Source organism: Drosophila teissieri, chromosome 2L (assembly GCF_016746235.2).
Source record: "Drosophila teissieri strain GT53w chromosome 2L, Prin_Dtei_1.1, whole genome shotgun sequence".
In the NCBI taxonomy this organism is placed as follows: domain Eukaryota; kingdom Metazoa; phylum Arthropoda; class Insecta; order Diptera; family Drosophilidae; genus Drosophila; species Drosophila teissieri.
In genome coordinates, this window is record NC_053029.1 from 12,694,954 (window position 1) to 12,718,368 (window position 23,415).

At 47.3% G+C, this 23,415-nt stretch overlaps 2 protein-coding genes across 2 annotated transcripts; one reads left to right on the forward strand and one right to left on the reverse strand.

Annotated features, from left to right (window-relative positions):
* The first annotated feature begins 4,996 nt into the window (after nt 1-4,996).
* Nucleotides 4,997-6,277, forward strand: LOC122626778 (opsin Rh5). Its single transcript, XM_043807155.1, has 3 exons — nt 4,997-5,232; nt 5,295-5,641; nt 5,693-6,277. The coding sequence occupies exons 1-3, from the start codon at nt 4,997-4,999 to the stop codon at nt 6,256-6,258; spliced, it is 1,149 nt and encodes a 382-aa protein (XP_043663090.1). The 3' UTR covers nt 6,259-6,277.
* Nucleotides 6,278-11,231: 4,954 nt separating this feature from the next.
* LOC122625274 (WD repeat-containing protein 81) lies at nt 11,232-17,924 on the reverse strand. Its single transcript, XM_043805317.1, has 4 exons — nt 16,051-17,924; nt 13,583-15,990; nt 11,943-13,518; nt 11,232-11,882 (listed from the first exon to the last, which is right to left on the reverse strand). Exons 1-4 carry the CDS (start codon nt 17,694-17,696, stop codon nt 11,648-11,650), a joined length of 5,865 nt encoding a protein of 1,954 aa, XP_043661252.1. The 5' UTR covers nt 17,697-17,924; the 3' UTR covers nt 11,232-11,647.
* Nucleotides 17,925-23,415: the final 5,491 nt, after the last annotated feature.

The window sequence follows — 23,415 nt, forward strand, 5'->3', positions numbered from 1 at the left end:
CGGTGACTGCGATTCGCAATCGGAATTGGAACTTTTGTTCCGAAAGCAAAAGGCCGCTGGGCCGGAGGACGGCACGTGCTGCTCACAATTTGTTGTATGTGGGCGGGCGGAGGCCCGCAACCACGCCTACTGTGCGAATTAATTTGCTGCTGCTGCTGCTGTTGCTGCCCATTTAACGCAAATTGCTAACTACTCCCCTAAAAAAGCCGACGCCTTATCAACAGCAGCAATAGCCAACATGCCCGCCCGCCTTATCAGCCATCCGCCTCTGTACGGGACTCGGACTCGTTCCGTTCGACGGGCGGAGCGGCAATTCCGACAGAGCAGCGCCCACAAAGGCCGATTGGACAAAATTGGAAAAACGAGAACCCCGCCAAAAGTGAATTCCCTCTTTTTCACCAGGCGCCCAGAACGAGCGGGCCAACGAAATGCCGCTAAATGCGAGCAAAACGGCATTTGGCAGGGTGCGAGCGAGATGACGGTAGTGTCGCAATGGCAGGGGTTTTCAATGTGACTGGTCGCCGGTGTGTGCGTGTGTGTGTGCCGGCAATGAAATTGCCAAAGCTGACAAATTGCGGCAGTTTAAGGCAAAAGCTAGTGATAATCGAAACTCTTTAAGCCGTGCAAATAAATTCATCGCTCTCTCTCGCTCCAAAGTGCACATTTATTACTTGCATGTTTCAAGCAAGGGCAATCAAAGCAAATTGACTGGTTCGCCGAGCGGCCAACAGAGGGCGCCACCGCCATGGTGAGGGGTTCATATAAAAACCCAGGGCGAAAATGTCATGAAAACCCAGTGCTCTATACACGCCCACAAATGCGAGCCCTGCGCTCCCCTCTTGCCATCTCGCTCTCGTTTCTACTGTGCAACATGTCAGGCAATTGGAGAAGAAAAAGCAAAACAAGAAAACCAGAAGAAAAAAACAAGTAAATATTGTTTGTTTGAACACCGCAATTTCTAATGCAAACACTCGCGCCCCTGCAAACGCTTGAACATTTTGCTCAATTTTGAGCAGTCATTTTGTTTGCTCACATCACAGGCCAACAGAAAACGGAAAATTGCCCCCAAACGCTACGGCTTGTGTTCTACGACTATGCCACTATAAATGCCATGGGGTACATGGTATGGCATGGCATGGCAAGGGTATGACATGGTATGGTATGGCACATACGCGATAAGATGGCGATGGCAATGTGGATGCCGTTGGTGCGGGAATAGAGTGAACTGCATGATGGCGCCCGCGGCGGAAGTTGCGGGCGCCCACTCCGGCCGGACATTTTGTTTTGTGCCCGTCATTTTGCTTATTGCACAAATTCCTACTCGGCCCGCAGCAAAAATCACAGCTTGCCATTTATGCGCCAAAAAACTATCGCCTAACACCGCCGATTAACTAACAGCCGTGGCAAAGAAGCGGCGACCAAAAGCGTCCATTATTGTGGGCGTTCAACGTTTTCCCACATGAATCATAACAGGCAAGCAGCAGCCACAAGCCACAAAAAGAGCGTATTCCCCCAACTAAAAAAAGGGGAAAAAAACGAAGCCAACTATTTGCCTTGCGTGTGTGTGAGTTCCCCCAAGGCAAAATAAACGAAGAAGCAGCATGCGATTCGACGGGGGGAAACCAGTTTGTTGGCGCTGCTCCAAGAGTCCGCCGGCTATTCTGCCGGCGATGGCCTCAAATGGGCAGTGGAGAACAGTTGACCAGCGTATGGTCAGCTATTGATGTTTGCCTTGGCTTTTTTTACCGCCAGCAACCCTACTGCTCCAATCGGGAGCTGCTTAACAGGCGCAGATTAAGTGCTCCACCAATTAGCGCAATAAATTTATACATTTTATACGAGCAGTTTTTTCAGCGAAACAAAATATTGCTTTTCGTTTAAAATTGTTACTGGATGTTAAATTTACTTACTTTACTTACTTATTAACTAACTAATTAGTTTCTATTTAGTTTATTACATTAACTGCTTTAGTGCTAATTTCACAGTCACCTGTCTGTTACCAAGGTTCTAATATAACAATTCCTCTCAGTTAACCCATAAATAGTGTTTTGCAATTACACTACAAGTTTAATGCCTTGAACTTGATGGAGCTCATGGCTGGGGGCCATGAGAACAGCCTTGAACCAAATACGCTCCAAACGAAAGGGCCAGTTAACGTCCAACTGACCCTGGCACTGGCGACGCTCTAAAATACTTCATGCCCGGCCTTTTTGGACGAGTGCCAAGTTGAGTTAACGACTTGGAGCAGCCCCCAACCCCTGGCGTACCCCCTCCCATAGCACGGCCCCATCACTGCTCATTCCCCTGTGGAGAGCCACTGGCCAGTCGACTGGCAGACCACGCCCTGGCCAAGCGCACAAATGGGGGAACTTGGGGAACTCGGCGTGAATGTGATTTGCGCCGCTGCCGCCCATTCACTTGTTGCCCGATCGTGCGCGCCTGTTACCCAAACTGGATTTTGGGGCCTGACTGACCGCACTATCGAATGCCGGGACGGACAAGCGAGGCGTTGACACTTGCCAATGTACCAATCAACCATCGAACCACCGAACCGCACCATCGCACCATTGCACCACCGTACAACCATCGACCGCGCTACAGCGAGCCACACCCATTTGGGTGGGTGGGCTGCGCTCGACTGTGGTTGACTGTGGGGCAATTAGCGAATAACCTTAACCTTAGCTTCCAAAAAAGCTCAAATCGAAACCTGTGCTATGAGGCGCCCAAAAGTGTTTAGCTGGTGGCCGGGCCACCCGAAAAAGCAGCGTCTAGGAAAATCCGGCGAGAGTTCATTTAACTCGCCACGCATCGAGTGAATATATTTGAGCCCCTCCCCTCCCCTTCTCAACAACACATACAGAAAAAAAAACAACTCGGAACTTGTTTCAACGCATCTCAATGCCACTTGGAGATTACATATACATATGAGCTGCTTATGTCATCGGCAGTCGAGCAAAAGCCGCCAATGTATTTATGTGCCCCCCACATTCCCCTGCTAGTCACCAAAAGTTTGCCAAAATTCGCTTTGACCTACTGATTGCCGAAAAGTTTGCGAAATTTCGCAATACTCGCAAAATCCTTGAGTTTCAAGGTGCGTCCTTCACTTGGCAATGGGAACGGCCCCGAAATTCCGGTCAAGGCGAGTGCTCTACCAGCCGAAGGTTAATGTTAGCGGGCGAGGCCAACGAGAACGAGAATGAGAATGCCAGAGCGGGATGGCGGCTGTGTGTCAGCAAGGGTCTCGCTCCCGCAATGCCCTGCACTTAGAGGCATATTGGTTATTTCAATATAAAGGGAGACAAATAGCGGACAAATAAAAAAAATATTCTTAATGAAAGGACTTCACTATTTTTTTTAAGATAAACCATTATCCTAATGCTCAATCAATTATTATTGTTAATAATTATTATATTTTTATATGAACAAATGTTGAACATTTTGATTTCGAATAATTTAAACTACATACACAGAATGTTCACAAGGGAAGGGTGCACAGAGAGCCGCCTACTCGCGAACTGTTCTCGATGCCTGAGGGGTACCGTACAATGAACACGATATCCGCCTCGCAACAAAGGCGGAGCGAATCAAGTGTGGCCCTTTGTTGTTGCTATTGCTCCTTGTTTTTGTTGCCAGTGTTTAGCTGAGGATTTCGAGTTGCCGTGTTGTTTCTGGCGGCAATGTGATGTTGTTGCGCTGTCGGCTGTGTTCTTGTCGTCATGTGTACGATATTTTCTGGCCGCCTAATGAAAATGTTGCTGTTTTTGTTTTTTGTTGTTGATATAATAAAACACGGCCGCCTTTGCCGTGCCGGTGGTGCTGTTCAAACAAACATTCACTCAGGCGTCCGCAGCAGGCAGCCCCAAGCCGCAAGAACAGCAAACGGCACAAATCGCGCGAGGCGAAGCGACGTGTCGCGACGCGTTTTTTGCCGTCGCTGTCAGTCGTGAAGGTGGGTCATTGTGAAATGACAGCGCCGAACCAACCAGGCGCGCAGAATGCACCCGCCAGCATGCTCTCTTTCCGGCCGCCAGAGCGAGATATCCGTATGCTCGGTGGCTGCAATGCAGCACCGTAGTGCCGTCCCTGTCTGACGGCCGTCTCTGCATGCTGGGCGCCGGTGCGCATTTTTGCGTCTGAAAGAAACAGGTCGAAGTCGGGCCAAAACCCGCGGAAACGGAGATTAATGCGAATGTCGCTGCTCGAGGCGAATGCCGAATGCGACTGGCTGGCCGATTCTGTGTCCCTGCTCCTCGATGTCGGAAAATGTCGTGCAAGTGTTCGCTCGCACTCGCATTTGTCGCTGCAAGCGGCAGAAAGAGACGTTACATTTCGAATTTGAGTTGTTTCCGCCTGCGGTGGTCGTACCGCTAAGCGGGAATTCGAATCGTGCAGTCGCATGTGAGTTGACTGTTGAGTTGAATGTTAAGCTGAATGAATAGACATCTGACTGGGGGAAATGTATCTATTGGAGCAGCCTTTATGAGCAATTAGTGACAATGTTTTTAATGATGTAAAAATATTAGTATGCAAAATGATAATGAAATGAAGTTAATTAACAATTAACGTAGTTAACCATTTTTGTTTAAAAAATTTCTGTGTTTTTGTACTATTTTCTGTCTATAAGAACACGTTTTAAATAAGCAATGAAATGTAAAAATCTGTAAAATATATATAAACAAAAAGCGTATGTTTTTTTCGAATATAGATAGAACGTTTTTTGTAAGTAAAGATACTTTACTTCACGCTGACTGTCGTAACTTGACCGCCTCAAGAATCAAGAATGCCTTAAGCTGCGGCTAAGACGTTGGGATTATCCTTCCAGGTATGCACACGCACCCCAGGGTCGGATGGGCACCTCTTAATCCGCCTTAATTAGATTCTTTGGCGGGCTATAAAAGCGTTTTGACGGCACTTGCCAAAGGCCAAAGGTGACTCAAGTCAGAGGCCAGAATGTCGGTCTGCAAAGGAAACTAGACTTTGGAGCGGATCAAGCAGTATGCACCTCAACGGCCCAAGTGGGCCACAGGCCTATGTGAACGATAGCGCCGGAGATGGCGGCGTCTTCCCCATGGGACATGGATATCCGGCGGAGTACCAGCACTTGGTGCACGCCCACTGGCGGGGGTTCCGCGAGGCACCAATTTACTATCACGCCGGCTTCTACATTGCCTTTGTCGTCCTCATGCTGTCGAGTATCTTCGGAAATGGATTGGTCATCTGGATATTCTCCACGTAAGTGGAACATGCTAACACAAAAATCCACATTTTACCAGCCAAAATCCATCTTCTTTCAGCTCGAAATCCCTGCGAACTCCCTCCAACCTATTGATTCTCAACTTGGCCATTTTCGACCTGTTCATGTGCACCAATATGCCGCATTATCTCCTCAACGCCTCAGTTGGCTATATAGTAGGCGGAGATCTGGGCTGCGATATATACGCTTTGAACGGAGGCATCTCCGGGATGGGAGCCTCCATAACGAATGCCTTCATTGCATTCGATCGGTACAAGACCATATCCAATCCAATTGACGGACGATTGAGCTACGGGCAAATTGTACTGCTGATCCTCTTCACCTGGTTGTGGGCCACTCCGTTCTCCGTGCTGCCATTGTTCCAGATCTGGGGACGTTACCAGCCGGGTAAGAACTGAATTCATCAGGATTGCTCACCTGACTAAATATTCCTTGTAGAGGGCTTCCTGACCACCTGCTCCTTCGATTACCTGACCAACACGGACGAAAACCGACTGTTTGTGCGCACGATCTTCGTGTGGTCCTACGTGATCCCGATGACCATGATCCTGGTGTCCTACTACAAGCTCTTCACCCACGTACGCGTTCACGAGAAGATGCTGGCGGAGCAGGCCAAGAAGATGAATGTGAAGTCGCTGTCGGCCAATGCCAATGCGGATAACATGAGTGTGGAGCTCCGTATCGCCAAGGCGGCCCTCATTATTTACATGCTGTTTATCCTGGCCTGGACACCCTACTCCGTGGTGGCGCTCATCGGATGCTTCGGGGAGCAGCAGCTAATCACGCCCTTCGTCTCGATGCTTCCGTGCCTGGCCTGCAAGTCGGTGTCCTGTCTGGATCCCTGGGTCTATGCCACCAGCCATCCCAAGTACCGCCTGGAGCTGGAGCGCCGTCTGCCGTGGCTGGGCATTCGCGAGAAGCATGCCACATCCGGATCATCTGGAGGGCAGGAGAGTGTGGCCAGTGTCAGCGGCGATACTTTGGCCCTCAGCGTGCAAAACTAATGGTACAACTGTCGGAATAACGGAGTGAATTCTTGCGGAAAAACATATTAAGCTAATTAGTTGTAAGACATGCAATGAACTGAAAGAGTTCCAGAAAATACAAACCAAAAAAAGATGGCATTTAAAAGAGCATGTTTCGTTTTTCAGTAATGAAATATTTAATAGCGTTAAATCCTGACATTTGCAGCTAAACTTAAACTTTTGCTAAAGTAGAAATTGAATTAAGCCCGTAACAAGTTGCATTTTTAAATATTTCAGCTTTAAACATTTTAGTTATTCTTGTATGTAGCTAAACATTTGTTATTTGTAGCCCTTTGTTTAACCACTTACGCATATGTATGTATGTAGAAAATTCTTGAATGAATACTGAAAAGAAAGAAACATTTTAGTTTAACATTTTTATATTTTGTTCTCAACACACAAGCATGTGAAAAGCATTTGGACTTTGGGTACATTGTCTTTCCTTATTCAGGGATAGCACTTTCTTAGTTATCCTATCACGCTAAATGAAGATTCGATTGTGTCCCATTCCTTGATGGCATCCCCATCTTATCTAAGACGCCAAAAGTTAATCGAAACACTTCGCTCGACTGGCGACGCGTAGGGCGCACACTCGGAAACAGAAACTGAAACGGGGAAACGTAAAATGAAAGCGGCGGCGACGGCGGCGGCAACGGCAACGGCGATTTCAATAGGTGGTGGCGGTCCGGGCGGGCAGTCCAACCACCGGCGAGGTTGAAGAAGTTGTGCTTCTTTGTTGCTTGCGCACATCCAACCAATCCGAATACGAAAAGCGGCGTTTCAATTCAGCGAATGTTCCACACGATACCAGGTGAACAGAGCCGGTAGCGACGGTTTACAACATTTGGACGCGCTCGTTGGAAGCGTGATTGGCTGGCCGAGTGGGTGTGGTGGTGGGCAGATCGAGACCGGATACCTCCGGAGCGAGCAGCATGGCAACAATGTTGCAGTTGTTCGTGCTCCAAGGGGAATGGAAGTAGATACGTGTGTGCACATAGATGTAGGTACAGAGATACACATATGGCATATATAGACCAGTCGAGTTGGATGTGCGAGCGAGTGGCGCAAAGTGGGGCTTCTTCTTGCTCTTTAAGAAACAACAAACATTTTTACTAGGTATCCAGCAGATTTAGCAGCATGCCGCACGGCTAGCGAGCGATTAGATTTCCAATGGAAACTCAATAGAAACGCCGTTAGAAGCCGCGCACGCAGGTGCGAGCGAGACGAGCGTAGGGATTAGAGAGATGCACAGATGTGTCAGTGCACTCATCAGCATCTGAATGCTAAACGTTAAGTGGTAAACGGTATGGTATGGGGGGTGTGTGGGGGTACTCTATAGCCACTCGATTCAATTCTCCGGATAATCCAATTTGTCGATTCAATTCGCTTGCCTCTTCAGCGGCACAACTTTTTCTTTCCGCTGTGTGGTGTGGTGTGTCGTTTTCGACATTCCTCTTATTGTGTGTGCCCGCCCGACTTGTTGCATGTAATAATAATAATAACGAACGAAACGGTATCGTAGCTGTTTAGTGGATGATTAAACTGAATTTAATCGTTTGCGAACAGGCGCTCATCGTCGCACAGGCCGTCGTCCGGCCATTATAGCCGCTGCGTTTCTCGCATTGAAACTCATACACGAGTTTAAATTGCCCACCGGATGGGCGTCGCTCTACGGTCGTCTCGCTCCCACACTCGTTCGGCGAGCACCTTGCGCCCCAGTGGCGAATTTGCTGCATAGAACCGTTCTGACTCAATGGTGTTCGGTTTAACGCATTGTTGTTATCAAAGTGCATAAGCACTTAATAAGTGTTCAAGCTAGATAAATAACTAAAAATAATAATGGCTGGATGAATATAATAGACAATTGTCCAAATGGCATTACAATCAAAATATTATACATTATAACTTTTGGAAAATAATAATTTAATAGTAATATAAGTAATAAGTTAAGGATTTCGTAAAAATAGGGTATTAATTTATATATGTAATAAGATTATTTTATATAGTACATAAACAAAATTGTATATGTATATGGCATTTCGTCTGGAAATGCATTCCCGGGTAACAATCCGATTTTCCACAGGGCACTCACATTACCCGCCTGCCATCTCGCTTGCTCCCGCAGCTCACAGGCGTCAACCGAGAGCCGACCATCTGCCATCTTCGTCTCGCGACATTAATCGTCTTTCTATGATTTTGGCAATCCTAATAATGCCAATTCATGGGGTGGGCGCCTGTTAACTAGCAGCAGGCTTACAGCATTAACATGACGGAAATCGATTGCGATGATGATGGCAGTTCGGCTTCTGGATGGCACCCACTGGCCATCCTATCCTGCGGCTCTGTTAACATTTGCCCGTTAAAAATTCGATTTTATAGAATTCCAGCAACGCCCCGAAGAGCGAGAAAAGAGTTCGCTCAGATACATGTGCATATATGTACATATAATCGTAATTACAGAGTGGAGACCAAACAAAAGGCCCCTTGGAATGGAAAACGCGCTAACAGCCGAGAAGGCACTTTCTACGCATTCTGCGCGCCTCTTAGTTATTATGTCAGATCTGCAATGTGCGACTATAAAATACGTATGCGGCCGACGAGAATTTATTGACTCGACGCCCCCAGTTGGGGGTGTGAGTTATAAAATTGATGGCATAAACTGTCTGGTGAATTTATAAACCGCACCACCCATTTTACATTTGCATTTCCTGCCCTCCCAGGCGTTTTTTCGAGTGTATGGTAACATTTTGTAGTCATTTTATGCGCCACCGTGTGAGCAATGAACTTTTCAGCCTGCCAACCACGAACTGCCCACTTCTGGAGGCCTGGTAAAAATTTTCGGTTGTATGTTGGTAACATTTTGTGGTCCCAAAAAATGTTTGAGCCCGCCAGCGGAAGCGGCGGCAGCTCTGGCAACGCTCCTCGCCTTAAGTCCCCCTTGCCCACCCCTGCTCAGTTCCTGCAACGTTGGAATTTTGGGGCGGCATTCCATTCCCCCGAACGACCGCATACCTTCAATCGCGTCGAGGGTCAGGGTTGCCAGGCCCGCGCACTGGATCGAGGCGCAACAGGTGGCCGCCGCACTGACGGCCGCACGGCAACCCTGGTCGGGCGTTCCACGGGCCAATGGCATTCCTAACATAACGAGCCGTCTGCTTTTTGCGCTGCTTGCCTGTTCGGGCAGCTGAGTGAAATTTCATGCAGCGCGATTCTCACAAATTTCGAATTCCCCACATATTTTCGTGGCGTGCCGTTGGCATTTGTGTTACTTTTGCCTCCGTTCTCACTCTTCTCATGATTATGACGTTATGGCTGGTGGCTTATGTTATGGTTATACGTATGGCTTACATGCAGTCTGCCTGGCTTTCCGCTCCCAGTGTTTGTTTATGGCGCATCGCGACCTTGAGTGGGCGGGTCAATGGAACGATGATAAATTTTTTGAGACCTTGGGTGGGCTTAGAATGACCCAAATTCATTAACAATGCAGTTGTGTATAAGGATAAATGCATGCTTGTACACATGCAGTATAAGGCATTAAACAAAACCCTCTCACTAAACCATTAGTTACAGAATATATAGCTTAAATAGACGTTCTTAATTTAAATGCCTTTGTCACACCTGGCAAAAAAGGATTACTAACTCCAATCTGTGTAGTTAAATCTTCCTTAATTGTTTAAGGGTTTTTATATGATTTTATTTCAAAATATTGAATATCTTCAAAGGTGACGAAAATAAAATTAATTATAAAAATATGTTTTATTTTCTAAGTACTTTAAATAATCGATTAATTTTTTTTAAATCGTATTGAATCGTATTTAGATGTAAATGTAAAGTCCGCAAATAAGTGTATACATAAGTAACTAAATATCTCGATAAGGTAACATCTGAGAGCGAAGTCAACAAGGACCGCGGGCATGCATACTCGTACGCACACTGAAAATAATTTCTTGGAATCGTCGCCACCTAAAGTGCATTACTTCAGCACAGTCTTGCAGTGAGAAAGACCTGCTGGGCAACATATGGCCAACCAATACCGACTGTCCAACTAGCTGGTCCCATCGAAGTGAAGGAGGAGCAGTGGTGGGGAGGAGGGCTCATTAGCCCCTCTTCAGATTACGCACTCCAGCGATGCGACTCCTTAAATTCAAGGTTACGCCGCTCGACTGAAAGACCCCAATCTCGTCCAGCTTTGTAGGACGGAGCCACCTTGCCGTGAGTGTTCCACTCCCACTGGCCGAAGGTGGGTGGCAGTGGTGCTGCTGGAGTTAGACGCACTATTGTCCTCTGCAAATCCTCATTGTAACAAGCGCCCAGAATCATCGCCTCACGCACAAGTCGCCCTGACTCCAGACTTCGAAAAAGTGCAGCGACAACAGCAGCAGCACAACAGAATGCCAATGCAAAAAAGTTGCCATAAAGAGACGACGACGATGACGACGACGTCCCCATCTCCGCATCACCATCACCATCGCCATCGCCCAAAAATAAATGCAACGCCTTCGAACGGACGATCTCCCAGATACTCCCGCTCGCCCCCCATCCCGTCCAGGCCCTGGAGATCTCAACCCGTCGGATGCAATGTCCGTTGCTGCTGGGATGTTGCTGCTGTGCTGTGCGGTGCTGCTGCGTTTGCTGCTGCTCCCAGCAGGTTCATTGGCCCAGCTCAAGGCGATGCGAAGGAAAGGAAATCGAGCGGAGAAGCGCGCAGCGAAAATTGAACGAGCAAATCATTCGGATTGCGTCCCGCAAACTGGTTTCAGGGTTACGACTGCGATGGACGGTCGTTATCGGCTATATATGTACTCTTCACGATGCACTGAATCATTTTGGCAAATCAATAACAATGCGTCCGCTTAGTAATACTTAAACTTGGAAACGCCCTCTTCCCTGTAGAGATATAATATTTAATTACGAATTACAAATAAACACACACTTGTCTTGTACTTTTTTATTGTTTTCCTGTATCTCTATACATATTAAATATTTTACCTCTTTCCAGCTTAAATAGTTACTTGTAAATACAATTTTGTCTTCTATTGTATGGACATAAATATAAATATATATAAACTGTGGACCTGGAATGCTTTTACACGGCATAATTTTAGCTTTGAGTATGTATGAAACTAATTTTAATACTCTAGAAAAAAGTAGCTTTAAATGTACCACTGTCTGTGCGATCGTAAATATAATAAATATATAGCAATGCAAACGCTAGCTCAATACATAAATTCATTGGGTTAGGCGGGGTAGGTTTCTTGGCGACGTCCAACCCGTGTTAGTTGCATTAAAATAATATTTGGTGCCGTTGAATATATAATAAACTAGACTATAATATCATAGTATGGTACAATGGTATGATACCAACGTTCTAGCAAAGCAGCGCAATATTTCCGCTCTCGTTGCCAGCGAGGAAGGCTCGGTTCAGGGGCAACACGGCCAGCGAGGTGAGCACACCGCGGAATGTCTCCGAGCGAAGTTTGGTGATGGTGCTGAAGGCGTGGGAGTGGGCCACATCCGCATAGACGCCCACGCGGTTGCCAGTTGTTGCATAGACCAAAGACGGGCCAACACTCTGCAGGAAATGAGCAGGTTCGGGGGGAGGTCTATAACGACAATAATATAAGTAACTTGTGATGATTGATAGCTCTCTGTCTGTGACTCACTTGAGTTGGTAGTGCATGATGCCATCCAGGGCATGCCAAACGGCCAGGCTGTGATCCAAGGCGGAGCTTACCAGGAACTGATCACTCGGAGCGGTCAGCTGCAGCAGATCGCATTCCATTGGTCGCCACGAGTTGATCACCATGCCAGTGCGCGTGTCCAGCTGAACGATGCATCCTGACGAGAGTCCTGCTGCCAGCCAGTTGCCGGAAGGGGCCACAGCCAGGCATCGAACAGTAGCGTTGGGCAGAGAAGCATTGCACACCCGCCACTCGTTCACGTACTCACAGTTCCGGGCATCCACCATCTTGACAGTGGACTCTGCTGTTCCGGCAATGACCAGCGGCGAATGGGAGGGCAAACATTTGACCACTGTGACAGCACTATGACGAGGAGCATCCAGTATGCCAAGCGGTCTTCCGATAAACGGATCCCACAGATGAATGCCCGAATCACAGGACACCACATATCGCAAGGATTCCAGAAAGCCAAGTGAGTTTATGGACTTTTTGTGTGCCGTGTAAGTGAACTGACATGCGCTCGTCTTGCGGCCATCTCCTTCGCTGCGAAGTGACCACAGCTTCACGGTCTTGTCCTTGGAGGCGGAAATGAAACTGTTCTCGTTATCCAGGGCATATATAGCTCTCACAGAGTTAGTGTGTCCTACAAACGACTGCAGGCGTATTTGCTTGAGATTTAGGGTCTGATTGTCCTTTTCATTGCGCGTCGTCTCATTGCGCCAGTAGGCCAACCAGTTGCCTTTTAGGTGGCGAGTTTTGGGCATCTGGTCCAGTTTGTACGCCACCATGTCGATGAGTTCCACATTGTTCCTGGCCACTTGCAGGCGATTTCCCACGATCTGAGTGCCAAAGCTATTGGCGGCCAGTTCGCAGCTGGCATCTACTGAGTCCACATCTTGTCCAGAACTCACACTAGTCGCTAGTTGCGTTTTGCTTTGTGCATTGGGTTGCTCGTGTTCGTGGCACAGGGTCAGCACAAAATCCAGGTTGCTCAGTGTCCTCTTCATGTTGGCCTCGCCCAGGAAGCGCAGAAATGTTAGATAAGCGGTGTGCGCCAGCTCCGGTCCAAACACATCCCTCAACTCCTCCAGCGCTCGCTCCGGCTGCGATGCGCCACCAACGAGCGAAAGATTAGCGAGATCGCAGGCAAAGTCATTTGGCAATCCAAAGGCCTTGTTGAAGATCAGGAAGAAGGGATTGAGCAGCGGCTGACAAAGGTGCTCCCGGGTCATATCCGAGCCCAAGCGAACGCTCAGAGCATAGATTGCATCCAAAAACTTTCGCGCCAACAGAGAACGTCCCAGATAACCACTGGGCATCACAAGGTTTGTGGAGCTCAAAAGGCGCAGAATGGGCAGAAGGATTGCCTCCAGCATTATGTGCTGAAGGTGCTCCATGATACTGGCATCGGTTAGACAAGGAACCATGTATTTAAGCAGCTGCAGAGAACTGATTATGGCTCCCTCGAGGCTGCCAGTTATCCGTTTGGAGCACAGACTAATGAGTTCGCTGATGTGGGGGAAGTACTGCAGCAGCAGGAAGTTTTCCCCATAGAGAGCTATAAAGGACAAGGACAAATGATGATTTTACTATGTGATTAAGATAACTATAGCTTAGCTCACCTGCAATGGACATGAGGCACTCCAGTACTCGGGCTGCACTGCGGTCGCCCACGACCCTTGCGTTGGCAATGCTAAAGTAATTGAGGTTGGCTGCATCGGGGCTGGAACTGAAACTGGAACCACCATCGTCCACCTCCGGAAGCAGGTTCTCTTGGCCCACGTAGCACAGGGAGAGCAGCTTCAGCAGGTTCCTGGTGATGAACCGAGAGGTGAGCACCGGACCCAGCCGATGCGACAGCCACACCAAACTCTCGGCACTCATTTCGCTGATTCGGTTGTTCTGCACGGCCTTGGCTTCCGACAACCGAGAGATGACCGATGCCTGCAGGGAGTCCGATGCCTCCGCTTCCGTCTCCTCCGCTGCAGGAGGTAGCTGTTCCACCGTCTGGCTGATCAGCTCAAAGCTGTCCACACTCTTCCGGGAACCAATATCGCAGTCGATGGCGCTCAGCTGAAAACTACGACGAATGCCACCGGCAGTGGGACACATGGGAATCTCAATGGTGGGCGAGCGGGGTCCTAAAGGAGGAGGAACCAATACAGGTGGAGTTTGACCCTCTCTTAAAGACAGTTTATCTGGCGATATTCTTGCACCATAGATGAGCTCGTTGATCACCAGTTTGTCCGGGGAGCCATCCGATTCTCGAGCTTCCTCCGCACTGGCAGCACTGGTGCTGGGGCGCATGTCAAAGGAGTCAATCGACTTGTTGTCCTGAGTGGACGCCCTGTCCTGGTCATCCTCGAAGGTGAACAGCTCCTCGATGTCAGGCTTCATTTCTGGCGCCACTGCCTGATGAACTTCATTTTCCGAGGCAAAGTTGAGATTTTTACTCGTCCTTCTGCTGCCGCCGCTGTGATAGTGGTAGCCATTGCCCTGCTCCGGTTCCTTGTAGCCACCAACTGCTTCAATGAGCGGCGCTATAAAGTGATGCAGGAAACAGCGGAGTCCGAAACGCACAATTAGTCGAAGCAGAAAACTGTGGTGATAAAGCTTCACCGATTTCCGGGACTTGAACGAACTGCTGGCCGAGAAGCGAAGATGGCCACCACTGTTTGTGGAGCCATTGGAGCCGCCGTCGTCCGGGGAACTGACGTTCTCCACATCGTACAGCTTGAGCAGTGGTTGTAGCAGATGCTGTTGGGTTTGGGATACTCCCAATGCCTGTGCAATGGGATCGAATAAGTTCCAGGCAGTCAAAATCGATGTGCGTTCATCTCTCAAAAGATCTATGATGTGCGGAAGCAGCAACTCAACCGGAGTGAATTGCTCATAGGCGAAAGCCATGGGCTCAAGAAGCCTCTTCACATGGGCACAGCAAGACATCACCTTACACTCGGCGATCTTACGTTCAAACAGTACTCTCTGACGATCCATCTCCGTGTATCTGTCACATTCCCTGCCTCCTTTGCAACTGAAGTGAGTGTGCAGCTCCAGTAACACTGCGTCAGCCTCAAATGCATGTAGAGATCTAACCAGAGCATAGACAGCCATGTAGTGGCTAGGAAATGGAAGCAACAAGTTGCTGAACATGGGCTCCAACAGCTGGGCAGGATTCGGCGGCTGTGGCAAGCCTTGATCCTCCTCTCCGGGCTCCTCCAGTTGAAGCAGCAGGCGCACTACTCGACGTACTGGCTTGGGAAGTTCCTGGCGATGCAGCTGAGCCACCGTCCGGCAGGCGGAGAGTCGAGCCTCAAAGGTTGCAGCCAAGCCATTGCCCATTAGAAGGGGTCGCAAACGTTGCATGGCGAATAGTTCAATGATAAGACATCCCAAGACTTGCAGATCCCGCTCTTTCCTGGCATTCAACAGATGCTGAAGACAGTTCCTTTTTTCCCTTAAGAGATTCTTTGCCTTTGGGGGTATTTCGTTACCACTCGCAAACAGTTGGTTCGTGAACGAATGTTCCGCTGAGTTCTGCTCAAACATCAGATCACTGCTGATCATCTTCTCCTCGGGATTGGCAGACGCCCGTTGTTGTGGGAAAGTGCGTGCGTAGAACGCCTCCAGAGTTTCCAGATTGTGTAGCAACAGAGCAGGATTATAATTCTCCGGCAGTTCAATGAAATTGGTGATTGCATAGAAATTGGAAGCTGATGCGGATGCAGAGCTGCTGTGAACAGAGCCGGTTGATCCATCATCACCAAGACGCAGAGATAGGTGGGATGATCCGATTCCGCTCTCAGCCTGCAGGTTTTCCGTACTTTTGGCTAGACGTTTCGAGGGACTGGCGTATAGTTGGCTTAGTCTGGGTGCAGCTTTACTAAACCAAGGCGTGGCATATCGACGTGGAGGATGTGCGCTTGCAAAGAGCTGGACGATGCCACGCTGGCTGAGATTCCTGTGCTGATCCACTAGGGTGAGGCAGACATTCTTTGATTTAACCGCCGCTTTGCCACTCAGCTTGTATCTAACGTGGAATAAGAATATTAGTAAGAGTCAAATGAACTAGTGTCTATAGAAAATTCACCCAAAGTTGAGATCAATCCAGTGATGCAGTCGTTCGCTTACGTACTGCGACTCCAAGGCCTCGCGGTGCTTGCAGATGAAATCCTCCGGACAGGTGGCCCAAGCAGGCAGCTCGAGATCCGGCAGGTCTTCGTGAATGCTCTTGAATATCATGGGATCTGAGTAGAACTCGGGAATGCACTCGTCTGGCGTCCATTCCTGCAGGCGCTGAATGGACACAGGATACTCGGCGGGCACCCAGATGGGACGCACATGGGCGCAGAGGATGGCCTGGGGCGTTCTCCTCGCCATATATACAAAGTAGGTGATCTCGGAAAGAAAGTCGGAGACGTGGTGAGGCGCCTGATCGCCGATTGCTTGATAACTACCGTCTGCGCTTCCATGCTGGCTTGCATGGGCGTACATGAGATCCAAATGGACATCGCCTTTGTTCAGACGATACTTGCTCTTCGTCAAATCCCGCCATGAGCCTCCTCCGCGTCCACTGAAGTCAGTAACCCAGGGCATGATGTGGTGATAGGCGGCATTGGTCAGACTCCTGCCACACGCATTGTTCAGGATAGTAAGATAGTCGAAATTGGACAGCTGACCATTGCACCACATCTCGGCATACTCGCGCAAGTTGAAGTGGGCGGGATCGTAGGCGAATCGCAGGTCGAACATGGTGCTGCTGGAGGGAAGTGGCTGCTGCGATTCCCTCGTCTCTCCCAAATCCTCGCTGGCCAGCGGCGTAAGGGGCGACATGTCCTCCCCAGCCGGATCATCGTCTAGCAGATTACACTGCAGCCGAGGAAGCACTTGCAGCCAGAGATTCTCCCGCAGCACAATATCCTGCAGACGCAGATCGCCCAGAAAAAGGCCCTGTCCTTGGAGATGCTTCGCTAGCTGCAGAATCTGGTAGATCACAAACAGTGTCTTGTTGTAGTTCTTTCCCAACAGAGCCGGACTGAAGGTGATGCAGTCGTACAGGCTGCATTCCAGAGCTGGAGGATAAAAGAAGACGCTGATGTGCGTGGAGGACTCAATGGCCACCAGGGCGGGCAAGACGTTGGCATGACAGCTGCCAGGGGAGGACGAGGTAGCATTGGATGAGTCACCAACTCCGTCACGATCTAGCTGACAGTGCAGCACGGGGCATTGGTACACCCGTTGGATGAGCTCTTTGAGCACTGCATCATGCGGCTGCAGCTGGCCCTGGCCACTTGGTGGCTTCGTCGAGGGCGCTGAAGGGGTTGATCTGCACATTTTGACATGGGCGCCATTGTACTTTCTGTAGGCCTCCTCCCAAAGCTGCTTGAAGTTGCTGTGCGCCACAAAGGACACTGCCTGCGAGTAGGAGAAGGGCAGTTCGGATGAAGGCGCATCCCCAGAGATCCTAGGCAGCGGGTACACCCTCGACTGCGGCTGCTTCCTATAGGTCTGCACCAAAATCCGCGTCCACGGGTGCTCCAACTGCCCAGCGGGATAGGCCCTGCGGTCCAGAAGTGGCCAACTGGGAAAGTGAGTCAACCGTCTGTTCCGCTCCAGCGATTGCAGCCACGTCTTGTCGCAGATCAACTGGAATCTACCGTCGCCGCCCGCCTCACAAACATGTTGCGGATCCACTCCGATTTCTGGCCAAATCTGCTCGCTGTCGCCCATTTTCATAGAGAGGGGTGCTCCAAATGGGCAATCCTGCGATTTCAATCCGCTGCTGCCTGCCACCGCGGTACGATCACATTTTTCGACTGGGCGAGGTTCGATCTTAGTCCGCCATAGATTTTCTGCGCTTAAGCTCTGCGATTTGTTGGGTGTTTCGAGGATTTTCTGTTATCTTATCAAAGAACGCTGCTATTTTTTTCGCGAACTTGAGAAATCAGCTGTTCATCAATGTGACCAGTCTGTGACTGGTTGAAAATATTGCAAATAAATACTGAATGGTATCTTAGATCCGTTTAGTTTTAGAACATTAGGCGCGAAAATTTAAATTTTGGTCTAAACGAAATGAATTCGGTTTTTTAAAAAAACTCCACTTAAAAATCATATAGCGAATCTATTTTATTGTTAAATTGCTGAGTGCACACATAAAAATAACAAAGATTCTTTTAAAAAACGAGCAAATAAATCGTATTATAATGTGCGATTTTGTAAGTTTCGCAAATAAACGTTTATAAAGAAAACTTAAATTTCAATTGCCTACAGCTACCATATCTTTGAATATTTATTTCTTACTATTAGAAAATTATACAAATATAGTTAAGGAAACATTCGAGAAACTTGTATTTGTGTTTGGCCTGCTGATCACACACGAGTTCATTTCCAGCCGAAGTCAACAACTTCCATGTAAGCTCGGCATGCGTCGCATGTGGGAAACACTTGACCGATAATAATCGCAAGTGTAATCAAAGGACGTGCTATCAGCAGTTAACTTTTGGAATTCGAAGAGCCAAATATGCACAAATTCATGTATGGATTAAGTCAACACGGGCTTCTATTTGGATTAGAACGAGACTGCTAAGTAAACTTTTAGCGTATGAGTATTTTCATAGCAAATGGAATTACTCTTCTTTTGCATGAAGAAGAACCAATTAATATTTTAAAGCGTTAACTTCAGGCATATACATATTTATTACCCGTAAGGTAGCGAAGAACTGAGGCAATTTGTTTATTAAATTTATTATTTAAATTGGTTAATCTTTGTTGTTTGCTGCTGTCGTGGAAATTCCCACGCTCCCCTACCCAAATATTCCGCACTCTCATCCGAAATCCTAATCTTATCACCGAGTTGTTGGGTTTTGTAATTTGCCGACCTCTGCACAGCGACTTTCCCCATCTCGCGCTGCTCTTCCTGTTTGCGAACGGCACTTGAAAGAACCCCAAGGTACCATCCAAGTTTAAGGTCAAAGTGTTTGGGTTTCACACATACATATGTATGTAGTTCACATATGAACGAATGTATTTCAGATTACTCAGTTGACTTGCATGCGGAATCATGTGTACCCGTAAGAAGTGCAATTATGGCATCCAACTGGTTTCGTTGCCCCCCAAAAAAATCACAATGCGTTGCACGGACTCACTTCCGTTTCGCACAAATTAGAGGTCGTAAATATTGTACGTATGTATGTATATGCAATAAATATCAGAATCACGTGTTAAAGGCTTGTCTCCGGCTTCTGCTTCAGATCCAGCTGCCCAGCTGTCCAGATGTGGTTAGGAAGCTCTGGGGAACTGAGTATTTGCAAAGTGCCACAATTAAATGCATGTGTTTGCCTGTTAAAAGGTCTTACCACTTTTCACACTTCAAATGAGTTGCGCACACAAATAAAATGTTACTTATTACAGGCGATGTACGTACGAGTATGTATCTTAACTGAATATAAGGCCATATATCGGGGCGGAATGCCAGTCGGTCCCCCGTTTGGGGAATTATGGAATTTTTACCAGTACGAAAATAACCCATATACGATATACGATATACGATGTGAGTGCTGCAATTGATTTTGGCACTTTCCCTTGGCTTATAAAGCGGCGCACACGACTGGCGATCAAAGTGAGATATGGCCAATTAAGTTATTAAACCCCTTGAGGATGACGCACCCCCATACGATTCCCAGATTCCCAGCTGGTCGCACTCCACTCCAGTCCACAAATCGGTATCAATGGGACCCGCTTCGGTATCAGTTGGGAATATCTAATATATCATATAGTTTGGTGGGCATCACATGCTCTGATTTGGGAGCCATATGTGTCCATGGCTGAGGCGGGGAGATTCCCGCCTGTCCTCCCACCACCAATCTTATCTTTTCCTTGAAGCCCTGGTACAAAAGTCGCATTATAAAGTCACTGTCGGCTATAAAGATTGGTGCCGATATTATGGTTAGTACCATTGTAAAAGGCACATTTAAGATAGCCAACTTTTGGCCGACTCGTTCCGCAGCTTATATAGTTTTTACGATCGCCGCGAATATGGCACTATTACCTACCCGCCACGATTAGTACCCAGAACTGCAATATATCCATAGCCATAACCCCGTAACCCCGTGACCCAATGGACTTTGGCCTTCGAGCAGTTAACCCCCACTTCACAGCTACCCAAACCAATCCACACCACTCCAATTTGGCCAAGTAACTCGAGTCTCGTGACGTTTTGCGGTCTGGGTTTCTTTCAGTGAGCTCGAGTAAATATGCTCGAGTATTTTCTCAGCATCGCCGATGACCCTCAAAATGTCAATTGCCTCGACTATTTGCTGGCCATTTTAATTGCTTAAGAGCTTACTTACTGCATTTTACTCGAACTCAATTCACGCCTCAGCCGATGTCGATCACCTGTTGAGATTTCGCGCGAATGATTTATGTAGTTACAAACTCGTTAGAGGCATGTGCTTAAAAGTGTACGACGTTTCAGCTGTAGCAGCTATCATTTAATGACTTGCTAATATATAAATAATTTGGCGGAAAAGCAATTATCCTTTGGGACTAGATAGCACTTCATACTGTATCCCAAGCTGACTACTCTGCTGTGGAATTTTAGCCACCAGTTAGGCGGCGTGATTAGCTGCAGATAAAGGATATCTAATCGCGACAGATACAATTTGATATATTTTTAGATTATATCATCATTACCGCTGATCCCTTCAATAAAGATAGCATACGATGATGTGGCTATCTGTTGCTAAAGAAATTCTCTGGGGAACTGTTATTCTGTTAACCAGTTTCAATTGCCTGACACTCAATGGCCTTTTATTAAGACATCTAAAAATATTTGCGCTACTATTAGTTGCTTCTCTTCATATCTCGATGATTGACACTCTCCTCAGCACTCAAAGTTCCCGACTTATGTCCTTCTATTCATAGATGAAATTTCACTTGATTTCCGAGCTTTAATTGGCGCCAACATGACCGATCTTCTCGACATGCTGCAAGTAAAGTTGACTGGAAAATTCTGGAGTATTTGAAGGCACATTCGGAAATTTCCTTGGAACGCTGAGTAATAGGCTTGTTTTCCATCCTTATCTGTTAACTAAATCGTTTTATAGTGTTTTTCACGTTATTTTTGTGAAGTCTAAGGATGAAGGCGCTTCCTCTGATTGCTTAGTTGATAAGTAGAAAAACTTATATGTTTTAGATTCCCATTAAGGAGAGTATGCTATCATATCGTTGCTAAATTGTAAATGATACAATTCCATTCCGTCACATTCTTCTATTAAGCAACTTTCAGGCCGCTCCAATTCATTTGCGGTATGGTATAGTTCACAAATAACGCAAAATATTTGGTATGCGAGTTAAATATTGAGTGCTATATTGTTCGTCTGGCGCAAAGTCCGTCCATCAGTCCATTCGTCCATCCGTCCATTTGTCCAAATTACCAGTTCAAGCTGGTTACGTTTTCGGTCATGGACGTTTGGAGCCAGTTTTAGCTGGATTCTAGAGCCCCGTCGAGAGCGAAACATGTATTATCATTTCCATATCGTCGGATAAATTCTGAATATTTGGATAATTTATGTGGACAAACACAAACATCTCAATTGCAGAGCAGCATCGTTTTGCGCAGCATGGTTCGCTGACTTAATAAACTCAACGCGAGATGATCAACGATCGAGTTTGAAGATCAGCATGGCTCCAGTGTCACTGCGATCATATCGGATCATATCGTTGATCATGGATCATGGCTCATGGCTCATGGATGGTGGATAGTAGATGGTGGATAGTTCCAAGTGGATCGGATGCGATGTGCGTGCGGCTAATTGATGGGGTGCACATCAATTGAAGTTTGTCACTTTTCATTAGGCCAAAGACGGAATATTCAGAGTCCACGTCCATGTCCAAGTCGCTGTCAGCTTGGAATTCTACGCAAACGGAGGTTATCTGGCCCAGTTGTCACCTGGATGATCTCGAGTCTCTGGACAAAGTGTGTCATCGATAAGGCGGCAAAGTCTAACTGATAAACAGTCTACACTTCTCTTTGGCTTTAGATGGAGAGCACTCGGCCATGGATTACATTTCCGGCGATAATGATGGAGATAATAATAATGCATGTGCCAAGTCTTAGCCCACAATAATCCCAACCCCTTAAGTGCAATTCATTGAGACATCTATTGAGCACTTCCCCGTGGAACCAGCCACAGATCGCATAATATTGCACGAGTAATGCGTATGGTTAAGTACCCCTTGAAATGTATACATGGGCAGTTATAAATATAAGCGAAACAACGAGTGTATATTAATAACCCAGCTTAGCTGCATTGAACCGCATCTGTAACTGGTTAAGCCCTCAATTTCGTGTGCGCTTCGACTTGTGCAGATACAGATGTACCTACATATAGTACATATATATATAGCAGCAATTCCATCTGAATTCGACTGAAATCGAAACTGAGCCCGTAATGAATACGGAATACGGAGCGTATAATAGAAGTGTCAGGGGCGGTTTGAGGTGGTTCACCCGGCCATAAGCGATAACGATTCCCCATTCTCGCGACCTCCAGTCTCCCAGCCTCCCACCTCCCACCTCCTGTCCCTCTCACCGCGCCACGCCCACAGCCGCCCCCCATTTTTCAGTTAATTGCATTGCATAAAGTCGCAACCCGCCTCTAACCGGTAAACGCCGCTGGCTGCTGCTGACTAACTAACACAGCCAAAACAGCTACTAAACTAATTCTATTGGAGCCGCAACAAGTGGTCTCGCTCTCTGCCTAATACCCTGCACTGCAGACAGCCAGACGGTCGGGTAGCTTCGCTGTGGCGCGCCTTGAAGATGGAACTTGCTATCGCCACTCTGCCACTCTGCGGCCATCAATGTACCATTTTATTCATGTATACTATATGATTCGGTCGGATGAATAAACAAAGAAATGTGCTGCTGCTCTGACATACTTAAGAGATTTACAGTATATATATATAGGCCTATAGTTTTATATCCAGACGAGAGATACCTTGTCGCGTGTATAAAAAAATGTAAATGTTCTTGAAATTGTATTTTTAAAAAATGTGCGCAAACTAAGAATAGTTTATTACCGCGTCTTATTGTTTCTCCTATTGTTTTGCCAACCTTTATTCGAGCTTGTATCTTGTATCTGCAAACTGAATACTATGCTATAAGTACGCTTAATCCGTGGGATAAAGTTCTATAAATAAGATAATAACAAGATAAGCCCCTTTGGTAGTACTAAGTTCTTTCATTTTCAACACTCAACTGCCATTTCAACACTAATATTTCTATATCAAGACGATATAATAGTTCCTAACTTGCATTAAGTGACTATAAAAGTTCCTAACTTGCATAATGTGAATATGTATGCAACTACTTGCAGAGATAGGGTATGCTGGGGGAAAATTCCTGGTAAGTAGCCCCTTGACCATGGTTTCCACTGGGGAAATTGGCAATAGG

Excerpts from the sequence above, each read along its gene's own strand:
- LOC122626778 (XM_043807155.1), top strand. The coding sequence starts at position 4,997 with ATGCACCTCAACGGCCCAAGTGGGCCACAGGCCTATGTGAACGATAGC. Across the intron at positions 5,233-5,294 it reads GTCATCTGGATATTCTCCAC|CTCGAAATCCCTGCGAACTC; the intron begins GTAAGTGGAACA and ends ATCTTCTTTCAG. Across the intron at positions 5,642-5,692 it reads CTGGGGACGTTACCAGCCGG|AGGGCTTCCTGACCACCTGC; the intron begins GTAAGAACTGAA and ends TATTCCTTGTAG.
- LOC122625274 (XM_043805317.1), bottom strand. The coding sequence starts at position 17,696 with ATGAAAATGGGCGACAGCGAGCAGATTTGGCCAGAAATCGGAGTGGAT. Across the intron at positions 13,519-13,582 it reads GTGCCTCATGTCCATTGCAG|CTCTCTATGGGGAAAACTTC; the intron begins GTGAGCTAAGCT and ends TGTCCTTTATAG. Across the intron at positions 11,883-11,942 it reads ATCATGCACTACCAACTCAA|ACCTCCCCCCGAACCTGCTC; the intron begins GTGAGTCACAGA and ends TTGTCGTTATAG.